The sequence below is a fragment of the Sturnus vulgaris genome, chromosome 6 (assembly GCF_052056855.1).
Source record: "Sturnus vulgaris isolate bStuVul1 chromosome 6, bStuVul1.hap1, whole genome shotgun sequence".
NCBI lineage: Eukaryota > Metazoa > Chordata > Aves > Passeriformes > Sturnidae > Sturnus > Sturnus vulgaris.
Genome location: NC_142248.1, coordinates 11,022,192 through 11,045,066, shown reverse-complemented (window position 1 = coordinate 11,045,066; position 22,875 = coordinate 11,022,192). Strand labels below are relative to the sequence as shown.

Below are 22,875 nucleotides of genomic sequence, written 5' to 3'. Positions count from 1 at the left end.
AATCACAGTCAGGGAGATGGTTTGATTTTTGGGACTTGATGTCAGCAAGATGTCTTGTGGAGCACTCTTCCTCAGCCGATGCACAAGGCAGCCTAGGAAACCTAAGTTCTTCCAGGTGCCTGCAGGAATAAGACTGTTTGCATATCCAGTACTAAATCAATGAAAACTGTGAAGAACACGATACAGGCAAGCCAGAGATGTTTTTGGACCATTTATAATTATGGGATTGGTGTCATTCTGTTCTGTGTTGCCAGCATTATCTTTTCTGTCCAGTTGTAGATCTTGTTTTGTGCATTTTTATTCTTTCCCCCCCCTGCCGCAGTTTATCACCTGAAGAAGCAGCAGCTGGAAGGATCCAGAGCACGACTGCAGAGCCCAGAATATAAACTGAGCAAAATCCGTACATCTGTCATCATGACCGATTACAACCCCAACTACTGCTTTGCAGGCAAGGCTGCCACTCTGAGCGAGCTGAAGGAGATCCCACGGAAGAACATCTCTCTGCTTCGGTGAGGAAACAAGGGCCACCTCTCTGGCTAACTGCCAATCACCCAGCCCAAGTCAGCCAGAATACAGCAGATGTGATACTTGCTATGTTCTCTAAGATAATCTGATTCTATTAAGTTCTCACCAGAAGTGTAATATCAATTATAAGTCTCCTGTTCCATATTCCCACACACAGGTATTTCACCTCTGCTGTGATTGTGTTTTTATTGCACTTGCCTCCTGGCAGCATCTCCCTTCCAAATCTATAGCAGTGTGTCTGTTTCAGCATTTCCTATCACAAGGAAATTTCCTGTCACAAAGAGATACGTGCTAAGTTGCTCTTCAACATCCAGATTATACTGATGAAAGTTATATAAACTTTAGAAGGAACAATTTGATCGTTCTTATGTCTTATACAATCTCCTGAAGGCATCAGTCTGCAGCCACCTTATACCACTGTTCTCCATTTTTCTTGACTTTCTTTTGCCATACTTGCCGAAAGACCCAAGGATTGAGCAGGCCTATTTTTTGTTCAGAACCATCAAGGATCCAACCTCACTTTTTTAGTGACAGTGACAGAAAATACTGATAAGCTATTTTCAGAAGCTTCAAAATGAAATCAAAACTCTGCTATTGATTTGTCTTGGACTGGATGAAAAGAAGAGCTTGGCCAGCTCTGGATCCAAGGACATTTAACATCTGTTCCCTCTCTTCCTTTCTTGCAGGGCACTAGGACATGGTGCATTTGGTGAGGTTTATGAGGGAACTGTGGTGGGCATTGCAGGGGACCCCAACCCTCTACAAGTGGCTATCAAGGTCAGTACCCACAAATTTCTTATACAGCAATAATTACTCATAAGAGCCATGTTATCTTATCACTATTCCAGCTGGAAATGCATAAGTATCACATGTATAATGGCATATGTATATGTGTGATGCAGGCTTGGACACATTGCTGCATCCAGGCATTATCAGCTTTGATTTGAGTGCTTTCTCACAAGTTTTTCCATATGATGTATTTAAAAATCTGTGTTGTTTCTCAGTTACTTCCCTTTGTACTGAGAGTAGTGCTCTTCTACTGTATGTGAACTTTTCATGTAGTCTTTTGATATTGCACAGTGTTAAAGATGCTGTTGTGAATATATATTGCTTTTTTCATACTAATTTATCTGTCATTAATGGCAAGGGACAACAGGCTGGTTTTCTCTGAAGTTACTGCTGTTGCATCAGGATTTGTCAATTACTCAGCCCTGAAGTTAAGGATGCTCATAGTCTGTTTCTGTTATTTTATAAGCTTGTGACTCAGAGAACAAAATCTATGAATTCAGCTCAAGAACATAGCCTTCATAAATTAAAAAAAAAGTTCTACTGTTATTCATGCTGTCTTTCATGTCATAAACTTCCCTGTGCCACTGTACAAATGTGGGTGAAAACCCAGGGCATGAGCAAGCAGCTGGAACTGTCCAACCCAGTTTCACTATCCAGACTGGAAGAAGCAGCAGAGCACAGTGGCAAACAGAAGGAGATCAGCTTGTCATTCATTTGTGGCAATCCAGTTATCTGTATCAGCAGATGTTGTCCAAATCTGCTGGCAGGAAAGAAAGCTACAGGGGTGTGTGACACAAATATTTAAATCAAGTGGCTGTGTGTGTCATACAACATGCAAGCATGTGCTGCAATGTGGACACGAAGAAAGGGGAGAATAAATAACAATTGTCATTTTAAAGAGGTCATTTCTAGGTCTGTAAGTCCCCATCTAATATTTTTCTTGATGTGTACCTGAAGGCATGTTTGTTCCAGAATTGTGCATAGAGTTCAATCCACACAAAGAAATCTTCAAGTAAGTCACTGGTTTCCTACCCTGACTTTAGCAAATGGGTCACATGCAGTGCAATAAACTGGGCATTGAAAGGACAAGGCCCTGCTCTTAGGTTCCTGGGGTGATTTACATGTTACATGCTCATTCTTTTCTTTTCTTTTTTTCCCCTTTTTCTCTGGCGGTCACACAAATATTCTCAATTCTATGGTGGGCTGGCCCTCCCTGCCTTTACCTCTCAACAGACCCTGCCAGAAGTCTGCTCTGAGCAGGATGAGATGGATTTCCTGATGGAAGCATTGATTATCAGGTACAGTTCAAGGGGTTTTTTGCCGAAGGTGGGCAGGGGAAAAAAGAGTGAATGCAGGTAATCATTGAATCATTTATTCACTTGCCTGTGTTCAGAAAGGAAGTTCTGTCTTATTTTTCATCGAATGGCATTTTAGTAGCATATAAAGTACTATTTGTTTATTTCAAACAAGATAACTGATGTTCTTTTGTTGCCTGTCTCTGGTGCTTTAAGGCCAGTAGGCAACCTGGCTGCACTCAGCAGAGGGGTGGAGAAGAGAATCAGAAGGAAAACAAGGCTCATGGTTGAGATAAAAACAGTTTAATAGGTAAAGCAAATTCTCTGTGAGCAAGCCAAGCAGCGTTGAAGAATTCATTCCCTACTTGCCATGAGCAGGCACCTGTTCAGCCATCCCAGGAAAACAGGGCTCCATCATGCACAGCAGCTCCCTGGGGAGACAAATCCCAAACTCTGACTGACCCTTTCCCCTCCTCCTCTTTCTTTCCCCAGTTTTGTAGCTGAGCATGACACCGTAGAGGACGGGATGTCCCTGTGGTCCCCTGGAGCCAGCTGTCCCCGCTGTGTCCCCTCACAACCTCTTGTCCTCACAGCCTTCTCCCTGCGGGGGAGGAGTGTGTGTGTGAAAAACCTTAATGCTGTGTAAGCGCTGCTCAGCAGTAGCGAAAATATCAATGTGTTATCAACACTGTTTTGATCACAAATACAAAATATAGCACCATATGAGCTACTGTGAGGAAAATTAACTCTATCCCACCCAAAAATCATCACAATTTAACAAAAACTTCTGTTGATTGGTTCTGCTGGTCCTGTTTAAACGAGTAAGAAGGTATAACATTTTTTGTTTAAACATGTTCTGCATTTGATTTGATGTCTTTGCCTGACAGAACCTTTATAAGGTCCTACATGCATGACCCTCTGGCAGTGAATTATAAGATCTATCAAACCTGTTAAAGATAACAGACAGCCACTCCTATTACCAACTGTACTTTAGGTATTCCAGCCTTAGAATTTACTCCATTAGCAGAAATCCATAATCTTAAAACAATTGTAAGATCAAAGCTGACTCAAAAATGGTAGCATAGTCGAGGTTTATTGTAAGTATTTGGAATTTTTATATTTTGAATTTGCGTAATGTGAAGTTCCTCTTCTCATTGTCTGGCCCAGCTCATACTTAGATGCTGATTTTCTGCTAGTAAAGCATGAATCTCGTGACATATTGCCACTCCCTGTAGTCTGCAAGAAATTTGGTAGCTGAACAGGAGGTAACACTGATGTATGTTTTTTTAAAGAGCAATTTTAATCAATTAAGGAGTGCCTTGATTCACTTAGTAGCACGACTCTTTCTCTTCCCCAACTTCCTCTCTATTTTTAGTTCCTTTATTATCCAGGTAATCATTATCTAAGGGAAGACGCTGCTGTCTAATGACTGAGTCTTACTGTGCTCTGTGACAGCCTCAGCCTCCTTTTGTGAAAAGCAGAATCACATAAGCAGCTGCTGCAGTAGGTGTTAGCTGAGTCCCTCTGGCAGACCAAACAATGAACTGAGCCCCCCAAACTAAATAGCTCTATGTCTAAAATAACCAATGATGATTTAAAATCCCTACCAGCCAGGACTTTGTATCACAAATGCCAATGAAATTTGTATGCTTAACGTTCTTATCCCTCTCGTGTCATTCTCATCTTTCAGTCAGTGTGTCCATTAAATTCTGTTTTCACAGACAGAAGGCTCTGCTTTGCTTTTAGCTTTTCATACTTTCTGTTGAAGGCTTTTCATGGGCAAAGCCAGGCATAACCCTGTTCTTGGGGCTGTCATAACCAGAGAGGCATTTTGATACAGCTGAAGATTTTTTGGTGACCACATCAGGATTTGCTCCGGACCAGACTGTCAAATCTCAAGGCACAGTGAGAATGGATGGATGCCGGCCAGGTACTAATGCTGTGTTTCTCTTCCATGTGCTGTGGCCTTGGCTTTCAGTAAGTTCAATCACCAGAATATCGTGCAGTGCATTGGTGTCAGCCTGCAGACACTGCCTCGCTTCATTCTGCTGGAGCTCATGGCTGGAGGGGACATGAAGAGCTTTCTTCGGCAGAACCGACCCAGGATGGTGAGAGAACTTTCCTGTGAGGCCTGTGGCTGGTTTTAGTATGGCTGCTTTTATGATTTTATCAATTGGATAAAGGCACTGAAGCCAAGCTAGGCTGTGTGTGTGTGCCCCAGCTCCCACAGACTTCCAGATACCTGTGTCTGTTTGCTTGAAGCAGGTGTCAGTGAGACAAAATCAAAGCAGGGCCAGAAAATCCAGTCTGCTAGAAACTAGGAGGTAAAATCCTATCCTGCCATTCTAGATTTCTCTGTCAATTAGACTAGAAATAATTGGTCTTTCTTTTTTCAATACTTGCTTTGTTTTCAGTGTAGGTGAGGAACTGAAGTTATAATCAGAATTCGTAGCACTAAGCCCTCAGCAGGTGTGCATTGGCACCATATGGAGAGGCACAAATTTATACCAGTTGAAGAGCTGAGCCTAATTTATTTGGTATAGTTCAGACTTTGATTAGCAGTGTAGTAATTTCTCCTCACCCTTCCTGAGTGCAATAAAGAAGTTCCTAGAGAAAAACTCACGAAAATTTCCCTATGGAGAACTATGTAAGTGGGTAAAAATAAGCAGGGGCTCCTGGAAAAAGTCTTCTTTATTGTTCTTAGGGAAGTGCAGATGGTAAAGGGCTAGTACCAGACCTGCAGTACTGTAGTAAAATATTCCTTTTTTATATACTGCTCCTGAGGATAATCACTGTTTTTCTACCAGGACACATAAGGTGATGAATGCTGATGTTGGTGTAAAGATGTGCACCTTTATTCTCTCTCTCTCTTGTTCATGCACTAATTTCTGTTCATGATTTATTGACTCACTCTTTAAAAGTGGGTGGGGTTTTTTTCTTCTTTTATCTCACCTTTTAAACCTGCTTGTCTTTTGATTTCACATAACACAGTAGGGAATAGTTCTCTCCCAAGGCCTTTAACAGGCTATTCACACCAGACTATTCACACCAGACTATAAATCTCTTGCCAGCTTGCACTCATGTACAGTGCTCAAGAGAGATGAAATCTTCTGAAAGTTTTTGGGATTAAATAAGAGTTTCTCATTTTTTAACTCTTTGCTTTGATCTGTTTTATGTTCCTCTTTATTCCTGACTCACTTAACCCTTCCCCCATCCTGTATGTATGTGTCTCCCTTTCCCTTCTTCTGTCTTTCTCTGATTATCCCCTGCATGAATTATATTCTTCTACTTCACTATCCTTCCCTTACCATTTAATGTCCTTTTCCAGAATCAACCATCCACGCTAACAATGCAGGACCTGCTGAACATAGCTAGGGACATTGCCTGTGGCTGTAAATACCTGGAAGAGAATCATTTCATCCACAGGTGAGGAGGAACTGTCTCTTCTGATGTGTCTCAAGGTGCATGAGGCTCATACACTTTCTATTTGCAGTGGATTAGACAGGACTAATCTCCACCGAGGAGACAGATTATTTCCTCTACCAATACAGGCTTATGCTTAGATGACCCGGTGGATCTCCCTGTTTTTTTTAAGGAGTTAGGGTCTGCACTGTTCTTTGCAGTCCTGAGGGGAGAGCAATGTTCTGTTCCAAGTGAGAGGATTTCAGTACTAATTTTCGGGTGCCTGCAATGTAAAGACAGTTGAGATTAGCTCTGTAGTCCACTAGATGGTAGTGTCACTCTGTGTTGGCTGATAAAACAATAAGTATTTATTTCCTTTCTCATCTCCCTATCTTGACTTAAATGCTTTCCCTATCTCACCAGCCCAGGACAGTCCATAATATTTGAACCAAAGATTAGAGAAGGGTAGAGCAAGGATGACAGGAGATAAAAACACATTACACATTACAGGCTTCCTTTCCAGCTCAATGGCTGACCTGCTTGCATGATCTTGGGAAGCCTATATTTGTCTCTTCAAATTCTTTTTTGCTCATTTGTTGAGCAAAAATATGTTGATATAGCATGCTTCAAATAAGAGCAAAACATTGTAGAAGGAATAAAGGTTGTAGTTATCCTTTTAAAACTCCTTTTTGGGTATTGAAATCCTTTGTTTTTGATTAAGGATTGTTTCAGCTCATAATGTTCCTAGGTACAGTGGGCAGCTGGATTCCTTGCTGTGCAGTGCATGCTGTGTCCAGCACTTGTGTGTAAAGGAGAGGAGAGCCCTTGCACACCAGAGGGTCACACAGGCTCTAACCAAGCCAAGGTGCAGCCTGGAGAAGTGCAGGCAGGCCATTGACCCACACGGGCAGTGCGTGTGTGCCTACAGGCGGGGCTGCACGGCACAGGGATGGGAAACAGTGGGCAGGGGCCGGAGAAATCCAGGGAAACAATGGCAAGCAGCAGTTGAGCAAAAAGCCCGGAGGCTGAGATAAGGGAATATGTTATATGGCTTTATGATTAGTACATCTGAAACCAGACTCCTTTATATTGCAACAATAAGGAAGTTCTGGGTGGAATGGGCTTAGAGATTTCTGCCATTAAAAAGGAGCAGTAAGAACGTGCAACAAGTTTTGGCTCTTGGATCTGTTAATAACTACATGAGAGGATCAATATTCTAACTGGAAACTTCTGAGTTAATCACTACAGCATTATTTTTTAGAATCCTTGCTGTAATAGTAACAGAAGTGTATGACTTTAAAAAAAAATCGCTGGGTCAATCTTTGCACTGTTTGATCTCTAATATAAGCAACCTGGGAATGGGTTTATTTTGTCTTAGCCAACAATTCAATAAATCTGAACACAAGGAATTTCCCTCAGGTTTTGTCTTAGTATTTGTTAGTGATGTCAGCATTACTTAGAGCAGGTTAGGAAATGAAGAAGGCTTTCATTACAGATATCAGGATTCCTAGGGGTAAGAAGTAGTATAGTGGAGTTGTAGAGAGGCATCTTACAGGGCAAGAATTGTCATCTAGGAGTCACAGCTGATAACAGAAGACAAAGCCGAACCTGATTTCCAAATCCTCAGAGATTTTTCGAGGCTGGCAATGGGAAGAAATATGAGTTGTTTAAGGAGCTTATTTTTCTTGGCAGTCAACAGGACCCTCACAGTGCTATGATTTTAATGAGTTTCTTTTCAGAATGCATATTTAAAATGAATAGAAATATTTTAGCCTTGGCCAAGAAGGCGTCACTTCCATTTCTCACAAGCTAAACTTGCACTCAGCAAACAGCTGCTTCCAGATGGAGCTTTGATTCCATGGGAGATATCCAGAAGTAACAAAGCAACAGATTACCAAATCTGGTTCTACATAACTTTTCTAGCAATTTACCAAGACTATCCAACAGCAGCACATCTGTAGCTGATGGAGACACTTCTGTCTCTCTCTAAAAAAAAATAGAACAAGTAAAAAATCTGTCATAATGTGGTTGAAGCGAAAGAGTTTGGGTTTGTTCCTCTTTTGATACTGATGCTGTTTTCTGCCTTAGTGAAAGGTGTGAATGGGGAAAGCTTGGCAAATGCTGGGTAGGAGATATAATTCAAATGCAGTTTAAGAATTGTGGTTAACAAAAATGGTAATGTAACTGGAATTCTTCCTTATTTTAACAGGGCTCTTCTCATTTGTGTAAAGATTACTCAAGTAAGACTTGCAGGACTGGGTCTAATACTTTTTCTTTGTTCCTTTGACTACTTAAGAGTCTAAAATTAGAATTAATTTTTAATTTTTTTAAAGAGATATAGCTGCAAGGAATTGCCTTTTGACCTGTACTGGAGCAGGACGAATAGCCAAAATTGGTGACTTTGGAATGGCCAGGGATATCTACAGGTAAGTGAAGGACAATTTCAGTTCTGTGAGTAACTCAGTAATCTGTATAATTTTGACAGGTTTGAACTGTTTCATAATATGTGAAGTAGTGGAACCATCCATTAGGAGTCTGAATTTGATGAGCAGTTAACTGACTTGTGTTAACAGCCTGTAAATTAACACATCTATGCTTATGAACCAATCCACTTCAGTCCCAGGAAACTACAAACACTTGTGGACACTAAAACAAGCATAGGCACATTTATTAGCTAATTGATCATAAATAATCTTAAATTGAAATTAAAATTAAAAACCCCCAGTAACCATAATTATCACTTCATGATGTCAAGAAGATTTGCTAGATCAACACCCTGTGCAAAGCATTGGCAAGTTTGATGTCTTTAGCTGTGCACAAGCACATCCTCGATTTCCATCTCAGCTGCAAAGGGGATATAAAATCCTGCTCCAATGCACCACTTGTGTTGATGACTTTTCCTTTTTCTCACTTGGCCCCCACTGTTGCATACAATCCCCAGCTGCTGTTACTGTGGTGATGAGATCTTTTCTGTATGGCAGCCCTTTCAGGCTGTGTGACGTTCTCTGTGCATTTTATCTTTCCCAGAGCAAGTTACTACCGCAAGGGAGGAAGAGCCATGCTTCCTGTCAAGTGGATGCCACCAGAAGCTTTTCTAGAGGGCATTTTCACCTCCAAGACTGATACCTGGTAATAAATATCTTTTATTCATTCTGCTACTCACTGAAAAGCATCAAGAAATGTACGGCTCAAGAAAAAAAAAGGTGTGCTCAGCAGGAACCTTTAAAAAGTCAGAATTTCCCAGAAAAATATGAGAAGTCTTCCCACTGCATTCAGTAGATGTATGGCTAAAGAATCCAGAATAAGAATTTAAAAGTCGAATGTAAATAGAGGTAATAAAAATTTGTTATTCATAAATGTAGAGTATCATATAAAGCCAACCAAGAAGTAAAAAGCAAAAGCAGATTAGATTCTCAGGAAGTCTCAGTTGAAAATCCAGACAAATATAATCAAATACTTCCCTCAGCCTTTAGAATCTTCCAGCTTCCATCAGTGACAGGGTCTGCTTATATACCTTGTAAATTACTTTCTCTGTACCACCCAGGATTACTCTTTTGTATATTTTCTTCTTGCTGCATATAAAATGACAGCAGATTTAATCAGAAGTCCTTGCTGGTTGCTGAGGAAACAATATTTATATATTTCTTTCTCATGCAACTTGAGCTTTCTTTAAAATAAGCACCCCCTCAACAGTAGCACTGTTCAAGCACAGGTGCTGGGGAATGGAAGCTTTCCAGTTGCTGAAGAACACTTCTTTCTCTGTACAGTAGATGCTTCAATTTGCTGTACTGAGGCATTGCCTCAAATGCCACACTGACCCAGTTTCCTGAAGCTGTTAGCCATGCCGGAAGACAAGGGATTGCTTATCAGTGCCTAACTGGGAGCAGCCAGCACTAAATATTTTGAAGGAAAGTGCTACAGTTCCTGTTAATAGGCTATTATAAGTAACATGCATATACTGGAAATTACTTTGACCTTTGTAGCAATAAGTGACTGAAAATTCTGATCCTGCTGATGTCCTGGCAGAACTCTCTTGACTTCCTTGTGTCTAAGTCATACATATTTTCTAGAGGCACTATCTGACCTGTGGATGTAAAAAAGTACATTTCCTATCAGAAATGCTGCTGCCTTTCAGTTTCACTGAATGTGTCTTCCTTGATTTTAACTTGAGCGTCTTGTTCTGAAATACTGATTCAAATATTAAGGAAACATTTGAAGGTCCCTGTCCGACCATCCAGGAGCCACTCCAGAAATCACACTTGTACCACCCACTTGGGGTGGGTAGAGGCCCCTTCACAGCTACACTCCCCCCACTCACAGTCAGACCAGGTTTCCTTACCAGCTCAGCCCCAGGTTTCTCAAAGCAGACTGAGATGGCAGGATCCTTAAAGTCATTTAATCAAGATGCAATGACAAAATAACAACTTGAGCTCCTTCCTCTGACGAGGGGCCCCAACCAAAGGAAGATCTGGGTTTTGATACCCTCACAGTCTAAGTGTGCCAAAGTCTGGAGTCATGGGCTCCTGCTGTGTCTCCACGTGTCTGGTCACCTGGCAATGCCACAGGTCCTTGTCCCATTTGTTTTGCAGAGGGTCAGTGCCAGGCCACAGCCTCTTGATTTGGGCTTCTGCCACCCAGAGCTCAACCTGCAGCCAAGTTACCAGCACCAAATGTATTCCTCAACACAAGTTTTCCCAAGTAAGGCAAGAAACATCCATGCCAGATCTAACAGGTCTTTTCAGTTAGACCATGCACAGCCAAGAGTGCTCTGGAATTTCCTGCTCTACTAATAATGAATGCAGCAGAAAGAACACCTTCAGAGTTATTAAGTATTTTGAAACCTCTGCAAAACTTGTTTTGGAGCTTGAGCAAAGATTTTGATTGATTGGGATGTCTTTTTATGTAAACATTGATTGGACTGCAGCTTTGAAAGGTCATTGCTTGTGGTGTTGTGGAGCACAAATGAAAACCTGATTGGTATTGTTGCCTGGTTTCTGACACAGGTCCTTTGGAGTGCTGCTTTGGGAGATTTTCTCTCTAGGCTACATGCCCTACCCTTGCAAAACCAATCAGGAAGTGCTGGAATTTGTTACCAGTGGAGGAAGAATGGATCCACCGAAAAACTGTCCAGGGCCAGTGTAAGTATTTCCTTACTCTCACAAGCCAAGGTATAGTAGGTGTCAAAAATATGGACAAAGACACTTCTACTGAGGTAATGGTGATTGCCCTCTGTGTTAGGTGGGTGTTGCTAAATGTCTCTTGAGCTACTGCCTCTTGTATATAGCTTAGAGCACTACAGAATTTGCTTTAAATAGTGACTCCCCAATCAGACAGGATCCAGGGACATAGAAATGATATGTCCACTTTTGCACTCCTCCTTTGAGCCATGTACCAAGTGTGGACCCCTTGGAACCCTGATCACTTCATACTGAAACACTTTTTACAAAATAATCTTGATCAATTTTTTTTTTTTTTTTAACTTTAAGGTACCGGATCATGACACAATGCTGGCAGCACAGTCCAGAGTATCGGCCAAACTTCTCTACCATCCTGGAAAGGATCAAGTATTGCACACAGGTACTGCTCCTTGGTATCCAGGTGGATGATGATCCATTGAATGCCAGCTATCCAAAGGCATTAGCTTTAGTCCCTAAAGCACGTGAAGGGTCCTGACATACTGGTACAATTACATCACTAGTGTGGCTGTGGTGTTGGCTCTTTTCCAGTGTCCATCCTCACTCTCCCATCTTCTGCCCAGCCATAATGAGCATAAACTGTTCCTGTGCAAATGGATGCTTTTAGCTCTCAGCTTGTTCAATTGCAAATTGTCCTTCATTTTATGATGGAAAGGTACTTAGATCTCTTTCAAGGTCCATATTCTGACCTTGCCTAATGTTGCTCAAAAGCCACCCCTGAATATTTATGGAGTGGAGAGGGGGAATGAAATGGCACAGTGAGTTCACCATCCAGTAGCATTTAACAGCTACAGGTCTGGATCCAACCTCTCAAAAGAGAAATTTTATACTACAGACCCCCAGCTTAGTCACTGATTTCAATGAAGCAAATCTCTTCTCAAAGGAAGCATATAAGTCTCAACAGCATGTGATATCCAAATGGAACATAGCACCTTGTGTGATGTGCAGGAGTATTGCCCAAACCTGTGACGGTCACCCTGAAGGTGGAACAGATTCTTCTCTCTTTTTTCAGGACCCTGATGTGATCAACACTGAGCTGCCCATGGAGTGTAGCCCCACACCAGAGGACGAAGGGAGTACAGTCATGCGCCCAAACATTCCCAGTGGGATAGTGCCACTCCTGGTAAGCCCTTCTCTCACACCTCAGACAACACCTAAGACACTGGAATCCCACCATGCTGGGCACAAACTTGTACAATGTCCACAAGAGCTACTGGTGGAGAACCTGAGCAACCGGACTGCCCGAGGGCCCAGCCTGCCGTGCCTCAGTGATTTCAACAGTGGGTCGTGGTTCCAGCAGACCTCAAACCAGAAGCTGGAGCTCAGCAACCCATCGGCCCACAGACTTAAAAACAAAACAAAAAATCTTTGGAACCCAACCTATGGATCGTGGGTGCTAGAGAATATCTGTCACTTCAGCCCCAGCTCCAAGCTCAAGGCAAATGCAGAGCGGGAAGATTCAGGCTTTGATGGGAATTGCAGTTCTCCTAGCTCTCGGGCATCTCCAGCATCTCCAAGTCGAAATAACTGCCCTCACCTGGATATCAGTGGGATTGAACTGGTGAAACTCCAGACTTTCCCCTGTGGCAATGTAAATTATGCTTATGATGACCTATGCTATAGTGCTGAGCACCAGCCATCAGCCCTGGCAGAGGTCAGAGCAGCTGTACTAAGGAGCTCCAGTCTGCACAGAAATGAAAAGCCCTTTTGTAAAACAGAGAAAACATCAAGAGAGAGAGACTCTGGTCTGTCTTTGTCAGATGACCTGAGTGTTACTCCAGTATAGTAGAAATGGTACTTCCAAAGATCAGGGAGTGTGTGTGTCTGGAAGGACTACTTCCTGTTTCACTTACTTCCTCCACTTTAGTTCCATCAGATGGGTGAAGTTTCAACATCAGCAATGTTCTGCTTCCTCTGTCTACCTGCCAGATCCCAGATTGTTACACACACTTGCATTTCTATCTCTGTCCTTCAAATGTGTTCCACTGAACCAGCTTTGAACTGGAGAACAATAGCACTGTTTGTCTGATTCAGAATACAGTTCCTAAGGAAAGAACTCATTTTCAATCTGCTCAGGTGAAAAGAAATGGACCTACCATCCAGCTGCAGTATTTGGATGGAAATAATGACCAACACAAGTTGCTTCTTTCTGAACCAAGAATCCAAAAATGTGTACTGTACCAGCAGCAACCAACTTGCAACGGCTGCTACATTCCCAAGAGCTTTTTAAAGTCCTGGTGAATTACTAATGCTTATGCACTATAAGGGAAGTAAAAAAAATAGCAGCCACATTTGCATCTCTTTTATTAGTAGACCTTGTGGAAGCTATTGCTCAAATTGGAAGCAGTAGGAAGAATGAAAAAAACATCAGGCTCCTCTGAGCATGTGCTTTGTAAACAAGCAATGAAGAGGAAAACATTTACCATTAAAAAAGCAGTAGCTGGTGGAGCAGATAGTATTCCTTTGAGCAGTGAAGGAAATGTGCTTCTTGCCTCATGGTGTTGCTTTCCTCACAGCTCCTGGCATTGAAGGTGCAGGTGGTTTTTCAAGGAAGGGTGAGCTGCATGGCTTGATGAGAAATGGACTGTGTTGTCTTTATCTTTCAATGGACTTTACTTAAAATGAACTTCATTTTTGTAAGTACTTTGATATTCAGCATTAATTCTCTGTGCTGTGTTGGTAAGCACTAAGTTAAGGTTCTTGGGTAACTATCTAGCATTTGGTATGCTGGAGTTCTTGGTTTTAATACTCTGAGGCAGAAAGTAAAGAAGAGGAACAGTGAAGGAAAATCTAGTGCAAACCCCATTTAGGGTGTTCTTTTACAGGAAGGTAGAATAGCTCAACCATTTGAGAAAGCTAAAACCATTACCTGGCTTCACACAGCTGAGCAGGTAGTAATTGTCCCTTGCCTTGCAAGTGCAGACTTGCTGATAAAGGCAGTCATTTGTTTCCAAGACAGCTCATTTCTAAGGCTTTCTTCAGTTGTTTAGGATCTAAACGGATGTTTACAGATTAAAGCTGCAAAATAAGGAGACTGGAAAGACAAATAATTTGGATTAAGTCTGAACAGTCTTGGAAGAATTCTGTCTTTGTACCATTCCTGAATGTCACACTGCCAACCTACAGTGGCAAATTACATGCTGTCTTTCTGTGTAATCAAGTTGTGCAGTGACATGCCAGTCGTAGACTTCTCTGGCTCCTTTCTGAGGCAAGAGGTTCTCTGGTATATGCTTTATGCTTAGTGATCAGCTGCGTGTACAGTCTGAAGGTGCAGGCTAGCAGGTGAGGGTTTGCTTTGACCACACAGATTTCCTGTCCTTTACATCAGTCAGGGTAGACACTGCTGAGCTGTGGTAAAGAAAAGCACAGAGTGGAGAGTCTGAATCCATCCTCAGAAAGGCATCTTCATCACAGCTTTATGCTTTATTGGTCTGACCATCTTTTGTATAGTTTTAGGCCTTTGACTTTAGAATGGACAGTTTTATACAGTGTCATTTCAGAGCATACAAATATCTTAAGAGCGGGTGTCAAGAGGATGGGAGCAGACTCATTTCAGCGGTACCCAGCAACAGGACAAGGGGCAACAGGCACAAACTGAAACACAGGACATTTCACCTGAGTATGAGTAAAAAAAAAAAGTGTTTGAGGGTGACAGAGCACTGGAACAGGTAGCCCAGAGAGGCTGTGTAGTCTCCTGCTCCAGAGACACTCAAAACCCAACCAGATATGATCCTGTGCAACCTCCTGTAGGTGAACCTCCTTGAGCAGGGAGGTTGGACCAGATGATCTTTGAAGGTCCCTTTTCACACCAATCCTCTATGCTTTCCAGACACAAAGGGTGATGGTTACCTTTCAGCAAAAACCCTTATGGTGTAGAAATAATTCCAAATCCATCATGTTGTAAAATAACAGATGGTCAGAAGAGAAAGGTCCCTCTGTGTGGGGCAGATTTCAGAAGTGTGGGAACTGATGGGTTTAGCTGGATGACCTTGCCTCATGCCCTTCTTCCCATTTCACCTTTGCTTTAGATCTCTAGCATATCTCACATTTAATTCATTGCCTGTCCTGTCTTATATCCAGGAGTTGCTACAGCCCGGTTAGATGAGGCAGAAAAGCCCATTTAGCAGGAAACTTTCTCATTCTTTCCCCTTGCAAAGGCTAACACTTTTGGTCATATTTCAGACTGCCCACTTCTGGACCATGCTAGTCAAAAATAAATGCATTAATTTTAGCTAATTGGAATTTCATCAGTTTGTCCTTACCTTTCAGATTGTATTACTTTTATGGTTCATGCATTAGTCATTTTTTGTCCACCAAAGGTGACCTATCAAACTTGCCAGCAATTGTGACTTGGTGACTTGGCCCCTTCCTCCCTGAAGGTAAGGCCACAGCAGAGTGCAGTGATCCTGGTTCAGCTGCAGTGGACACGGTGCCAGCTCACGCTTCAGCCCTTGTCTGTCCTGAGCACAGCACTGGTGGTCATGGCCATGCTCTGCAGGCCCATTATGTCTCTGCTTTCAATTCTCCTTAGCCACAGCAGGGGCTGGAAACTGGTGGCAATAGGAGAGAAATACTGGCTTGTTCAGAAGCCATGGGAAGGTAACCTTCTCTTCCCAGAGACTTTTAGTGAAGTAGCAGACACAAGACAGTTCTTATTGTTAAATGACTACACAATACCCCAAGATTCCAGTGAGAAGCAGGCATGATCCCTACTGGTAGCTACCACTGTAGCTGGAGCTACCAGTTTTCCCCATGTGGCACTTGCCTCAACGTAACTCACAAATTTAGAAAGGCCAGTGGTGATAAAACCAGGGAATCCATTGAAAAGTGAAGTGAGAGGAGAGCACAGATCTATTACCAGCACCACAGGCAGTCTTGGCTGCAGCTATGCCTTCACTTTATAAATGAAGTGCAAGTCCAGCATGTTGGACAAATACCTGTTTTTACTGAATAGCTGCATCAAGGTACTAATTTACAGGGAGCACATAGACAAAGCTGCACTGAGACTGAACAGAATTCTATCCTGACCAGGATCTTATCCCTAAGAGTGATCAAGAATGGGATGTTGAAGAGCAACTGTAAGAGTAGAATAAGCATGTATTATTATTATTTATCTCCGAGACAGACTCTGATGGTTTACAACAGCATTTAGCTCAGGGCTGTACTGAGCCAGATGCAGTCTCTTCTCACAAGACATGGAGATGCAGATACCAAATGGGCACTAAAAGAAAGAGATGAGAATTTTAAAAGAATCTCCATTAGCAACCTCAATTTTGTGCACTCTTTACTCTCCCAGGTGGAATGATCTTCTGTCAGCGAATTGCCATCAATCTTTGACCTGTACCAATCTTTTTTAGATGCTGTTTAAAAACCCTCAAAATAATGAATTTTTTATTAATATCCTCGAGGGAATAATGTTAATATTGCTCTTGTTGTGATGTTGAATGCTACATGCTGTACAAACTATTTCATCTCAAAAGAAAAAAAAATAGCAATTGCGGTGATACACACTACAACCTTCAGTCCTTCAATTCTAAGACTGAAACTTACTGTTTGTACAATCAGAGATTTCATAGTGCTCAACTGCTAGCATTGCAAAATATACCTTGCATGAAGCTGCTTTTTACCGAGACATTTTTAGTGCATCACCAATGAGTTAAACCCATAGTGTCAAAATTAGATTAATTTGGCAACTTGAAGCCAAAACCAAATTTTGTTTCCTAGAGGAATGACATCAGCTGAAGATCTGGGATTAATTTGGTCCTATAATCCACGTGAAAAGACTTTTCCACCACTTCCCTACTGCAGAATCAGCCATTTATAGGGCTGTAATAAATTGCTCTTCCTGATAGGTGTCTGTCTTTTAACATCACCAAATTGGTTTTGTAGTTGTATGTACATAGTTATGTTTTTACTGTGTTTAAAATTAGTACTTTATGTTGCTTCACAGAACCTCATACTTAGGTTTTAAAGAAGGGACTGATTAACAAAAGATGAAGCAACAGTGGAAATTTCAATTTGTCCTTCTCTGCTTTTTCACATTATTCCTGCTTCTCATTTCTTTGTAATCCTTGCGCTCCTCAATATAAATGCTTTGCATCTTCATTTTTTCCTTTAAACAAACAGCATTTCCAATTGCACGGATTTAAGGTGTCCCCCCCCCGCCCCTCGTATCAACTCTTTTCCTGAGATAGGTTCTCAGTTAATTTGCCCATGGGCTGGTGTTCACTAAGAAATCTTTCCAAGGCTGATAAAACAGTTCCAGGCTTTTACAAGGTGAAGTTAAACTTCACCTCCAAAGCACTCCCCCTACTTTCCTGAAAGAGAAGAAAATGCTGCTGCTGGAAATACTTTTTCCCCCTCTATATTTGCATCTCCACAGCTGTGTCAGAAAGGGACAACGCTTCCTCAGACCCTTGAGCTGTGTGAGAGTTTCTCCTGTAGCTCTCTGGCTGTGCTCTCTCCTCCTGGCTGTCCACCCTTCTCAATCCAATGCAGAGACCTCAGTGATACCATGCCTAACATCTTCCCATCACATCACACAAATGGAAAAATCATGTGAATAGGTTTTGAGTTGTCATTACCTCTGACCACGGCAGCAATTCTGCCAATTTACCTTTCTGGGTGACTACTGTACCTAAATAGATGACACGCCTGCTTCTATGCAATTTAAAGCTAGACAAGTGTATACTTCTATATTTGCAACACAAAATAAAGAGACACTAATGGTGGATATTTGTTTCCCTCTCTTATAAGCACTCTTTGCACACTCTGTGGTAAGAATGCACTTTCTCTTACTGAGAAGTGCTGCCAGTCCTCGAGTGTTTGAGTGCTTCTTCCTCGTGTCCACACAAAACTGCCCAGGGGAACAGTTTAGTGCTCTGAGTCTGACAAGTGCCTCTTGATGCACATTTTTGTTTTATGCTGTAGGCTATTCACTGAGATTTCTGAGACAGAGCTTACCTTGAAGAAAGCTGACAAGCTTTGTGTGAATCAGGTTCTAAAGGTAATGTCTACAACAGGTTTTGGAACCAAGCTCCACCATTTGGCTCTAGATGTCTTAGAACTGGTTTTGCTTTAGGAAGTACCAGATGCTAAAGCCTACAGGCAAAAGAAACACTGAAATATATTGTTTTTCTCCCTTCCCTAAGGACATTCTTGAAGAACAGACATTATTCTCACATTAAAAAATCATAGCAGATGTCTTTTTTTCCTTCAGTCTCATTTATTTAGTAGCATACACACTTCAGAGTAACAAACACTCATCCAATACAGTCAATGTCAGCATTGCATTGTAGTGTTCAGAACGGATGCATGTGGATGATACAGGCCATTTGATCTCAGTACCTTAAGAATAACAAATAATAACAACAGCAATAAAAAAAAGTAGCAAAAGCCCTCTGAAATACATAAGGGTTTGGTCCAACTCCCATTGAAATCTCTCCCTTTAACAGGAACTGGATCAGACTTTAAGTGAATACCTCCCTGGGCAAAATTTAGAGTGGTTTAAGTTTTCCCACTTTGGTTATTAAATTTCAACCAAATTTGTATCTCTGTGGGGTCTCAACGCCCATAATTTTTAAACTTATCTGATCTGTCTCTGTGCATTTCATTCTATATTGCACCCTCCTCCAAAGAATCTCACAGCAGCTTGCAGGCACTAATGAAAGACAGCCTCACACCATTCCCATGGAGGCAAGTAGGTCTACCCCCATCTGTAAGATTGGAACAAAACAATGCCTAGGATAGTAGTCCAAGGCCAAAAAAAATTCAATGATGAAGATGAGGGAGAGTAGTCCTAGTCCTACTTCTTGATTAACACAGGAATGCAGCAGCTACAGCACTGCTGCATCTAACTAGTGAGTTTAAAGACCTTGGAACCTAGTTCAGAGGCCATCTGTTCAGCACCAAAGTGCCTCTAGGCCAGCATTTCTGACCCTGCTGTGCAATCACACGTGCTCAGTGTCACCAGAGGCACTATCTCACCAGATGCATTAATGAACAACATTCTGGACTTGCATGTGAATAAAATCTGTGGTTACTATGCATCAGCTCCCCCTGTGTTACACGCCTGTGCACATGCACCATGTTGACCCTCTGGTAAATATAAGCTTATTCAACACAACTTACCCCATTGAAAGAAGGCCATGCTGCTCCCTCACACTAGCAAGTGCATGTCCATAGACAGGTGCTCTGGGCCACCTGATGAGAAACAAGGAATCTAAAACTTACCCTGGGGCAGTTTGCTTCTCAGCTCCTTAGAGCTCCAGTGCTCAGCTCAAGTCCTACACTCACAGTTTGCTATGAAAAGCTGCCTCCTTCTCTCCTTTCCCATAACAGAAACAGATGATTGTGATTTCTTTCTTTCTAAGCAAGACAAAAAGCCATTTCAAAACTAACTTCCTAGAACTACACATCATCTGGAATGAGTTTCCAGATCAGTGTCTGCTATAGCAGAGATTTTCCTTTTCCCCTGACATTTTCAGCTACTGCAGTGGAACAAACCTTCTCCGTGTTTTCTCCCAGGACCATGTACAGTAAAAGCAGCCAGGTGCTACCAGGAGTTGTTTTCTTTGAAGCTACTGATACCACATTGTTCCAGTGCTCCTTTAGAACTGGACAGTCATTTTAAAAGTTTGTCTTAAACTCTCAACTGACATTTGAGTACCAACCTCTACTGTTCAGATCTTCCCTCCAGAAAACAGGTTACATTGGTGTAAAAGATTCACATATGTGGTAACAGAAGAAAGAAATTTAACTCTGAAGATTAATGTCCTAATCTTATTTCTAGCTTGTATAATTCTTTTTAATTATGGTAGGACAGCTTGCAATTGCAGTCTCATAAAAAAGGCAATGTCATTAAAGTCCTGCCTGTGAGACCTATTTACTTGCTACTGTCCTTAAGCACTGCTATTCTCCTTAGGCACTGCTATCCAGTGGCTGACCTGTTGGCTGTAGAAAAGGAGAAATACTTTTTTTTTTTTTTAACTGTATGGAATTCACTACAGATTAATTTGTCATCTCACAGCAGTTCAAAAGTTAGGAGGCATCTGGAATGATACAATCTGTGCTCACTGTCACTTCAAAAAAACCTAATACAAACACTCTGAAACTTTTAAGTGAAAAATCCATTAACATACTACCATAAATATAAAACAGAAACTTTGGGAGGCCACAGAAGTTGTCTGAATTTGCTGTGAACTGAAAAAATAATTACCAGTTTCAGACAACTTCTGGTTTAAGATTAAATATTTCCACATGTCATTACTTGCTACAGAATACCTACTCTGTGTCACCTTTTACATCACAACTGAGCTTCAATTTTCAATACTCCTGTTTTGTTTAGAGTTGATAAAGTAATTAAATCTTTTAGTAGAGTAGTGTGTTACCCAAAGTAACTCCTTTTAGAAATTATTTTAGGCTGTCCAACTCTAATTACAAATATTACAGATTTTATTCCAGATCTGGACTGTATAGGAGTTTTTTTTGCTTATGATATCAACTATTATTGAAACAGCAGTTTCCCAAAAGTGGAGTCACCTTCATATATCCAAAGTTCTCAGGCTCTTTCCTGAGCACAGGACACCAGCAAAAGACAGGAATTTCTGATCAACGTGCAATACTACCTCTAGATGTTGAAAGGGTTTTTACCATCAACTGGTAACGTAACCCTTACCTGCATTGTGAAAACTGCATCACCACATTACTGATGTTAAAACCTGGAATGTGAGTTAACATATGACTAATGATAGTATTTAAACTCCAGTATATAAAAAACTGTTCCAGTGACTAGAAGCAACCAACAGAGAAGGTATGTGAAGCCATTGCAAGAAAACAAATTTTCTGTGGCTGTGCCTGGACCAAAGCAAAAGAATGAAGCACAGATTACTCTGTGATTCCAGATGGGGACTATAGGATATAATATATTGACATTTCTTAACCCAAAGTGGCCTGGAGTTAACAGCTGATACCTTGGAGGAAGGATGCCTGGGAATTATCATTATGCAATGCTGTGAATGCAGAAACACGACCTCTCTGATTGCTGTGCCACTTTATACGTGTAAGTGGCAGCGTCATATTATAGAACAGGAACATGGCCAAGAAGTCATATGCATTAGGAGACAGTCAAACCATGATCTTCAGAGATCACACTGGTTGCTGACTACTAGTGTGTGCATGTGTATAGGGGTTTTATCTTCAAAAATAAACAAGCCTTGGAAAACAAACTTAGTTCCCTGACCAGTTTGTGAAAGATCATTAGTGATTTTCAGAGCTGCAGTTCAGCTGCAAGAGGCCTAACTCTCCAACTTAGTAACATATCCAACAGCCCACCCATTGGAAAGTCAAATGTTTTTGGAGACAATAGGCAGCAATTCTCTCCCTAGAGTATTTGTAATCTCCTGAGCGGCTACAGAAAAAAACCAAGGCTGTTTTTGGATAGAGGCAAGGGTAGGGTAGGGTAGGGTAGGGAAGGGGAGAAATGGTCAACAGCAGTTAGCCACATCAGGCTACTACAAACTGCTGTCTCTCTTTCCTCCCAGTTTCTCTTGATTATCAGTCATTTGCACCTTGCTCACACTGTAACATAACGCAGCAGAAGTTGTTGGTCCAACTTATAGTGTACACAGGAGCAAGAGGACTTGGAATTAGAGAGAAAAAAACCAAACAATCTGGTTTCAAAACTATGCAACTATTCCCTGAACAATGTTTTTTCCTGCCCTGAGTTCCCAAGCATTCACCCTGGTTCTCTAAGAAGTAATTTGGAGTCCCATTTTGCCAGAAATCATAATCATTCTGGTTTACCACACAGACCTCTTGACTCATGCTGGTGTGATTCCCGAGTATGGAGATCTTCATTCTCTGAGGACGAGTCTCAAGTTCATCTGGTGCAATACAGACCAATCTGGAGTGATTCATTTAGGTTCATAGAGGGCTGATGCAAAGTAACTTTGATCACTGACTGCTGGCTTCTGGATGCAGCTCCCTCTGCACTGACAACCTCAGGAGTTTGGAGTTAAAGGTTTCCTTCTAACTGAGTTTCCTTCTACTTCAGTAAAGCAGAAAGTTACAGAGAAGCCCTGCAAGTTTTGTGCCTTTCTCAACTCATCTTTCAGTGATGCTTTCCAAGATGCCAATCAAATTGTCCAATCCCAACAAGTAGCCATCCTCCCTGTTGCCCTCTTGCCAGGGGATCCTGTGATCTAGTGTCTGCCCATCAGGAAGAAGGGTGGTCTTTCCAAAATCGATCAGCCACACATTGGCATTCCCACTGCCATCATGTACAAAAAGTAGTGAACTTCCCACGACCTGGAAGACAGATTGAGACAATGTAGTTAAAAATACATCTTCAGCCCTCCCCCACTAATTTACCCTTCCTGCTGAGAAGATAATCTCCTTAGCTCACCTGACCCAACAGACTTTTGGGCTGCCCTTATACATTGATGAATTAGATGCCCCATTTGCATAACCATATGAATCAGTAAAGTACAAATGGGAGGGTAGATAAGAAAAGGGACTCAGTAGAAAACAGGAAGAAAAGCAATTCTTCATCTTACTTAGCATCAGGTCCCAATTTGAACAATTCAGCAAAGGCCAGTAACTCCTTTCAAAGATAGATCATAACCCATGATTAACAAAAATATCTCTACTGATAAGAGAAAATCAACAAG

General features: G+C 41.6%; 2 protein-coding genes across 3 annotated transcripts in view; one reads left to right on the top strand and one right to left on the bottom strand.

Annotated features, from left to right (window-relative positions):
- LTK (leukocyte receptor tyrosine kinase) overlaps positions 1 to 21,421 on the top strand; it is a 97,509-nt gene extending 76,088 nt beyond the window's left edge. The window contains exons 20-29 of the mRNA XM_014869194.2: positions 323 to 509; positions 1,212 to 1,302; positions 2,548 to 2,612; positions 4,588 to 4,717; positions 5,938 to 6,035; positions 8,345 to 8,437; positions 9,039 to 9,140; positions 11,015 to 11,149; positions 11,498 to 11,588; positions 12,219 to 21,421. Of these exons, the coding sequence (XP_014724680.2) occupies positions 323 to 509; positions 1,212 to 1,302; positions 2,548 to 2,612; positions 4,588 to 4,717; positions 5,938 to 6,035; positions 8,345 to 8,437; positions 9,039 to 9,140; positions 11,015 to 11,149; positions 11,498 to 11,588; positions 12,219 to 12,992 (1,766 nt within the window). The 3' untranslated portion in view covers positions 12,993 to 21,421. The remainder of the gene's footprint in view (positions 1 to 322; positions 510 to 1,211; positions 1,303 to 2,547; positions 2,613 to 4,587; positions 4,718 to 5,937; positions 6,036 to 8,344; positions 8,438 to 9,038; positions 9,141 to 11,014; positions 11,150 to 11,497; positions 11,589 to 12,218) is intronic.
- Positions 18,410 to 22,875, bottom strand: part of ITPKA (inositol-trisphosphate 3-kinase A) — a 39,485-nt gene continuing 35,019 nt past the window's right edge. For both annotated transcript variants that reach the window (XM_088166972.1, XM_014869244.2), the window contains one exon: positions 18,410 to 22,513. In XM_088166972.1, the coding sequence (XP_088023098.1) occupies positions 22,310 to 22,513 (204 nt within the window). In that variant the 3' untranslated portion in view covers positions 18,410 to 22,309. The remainder of the gene's footprint in view (positions 22,514 to 22,875) is intronic.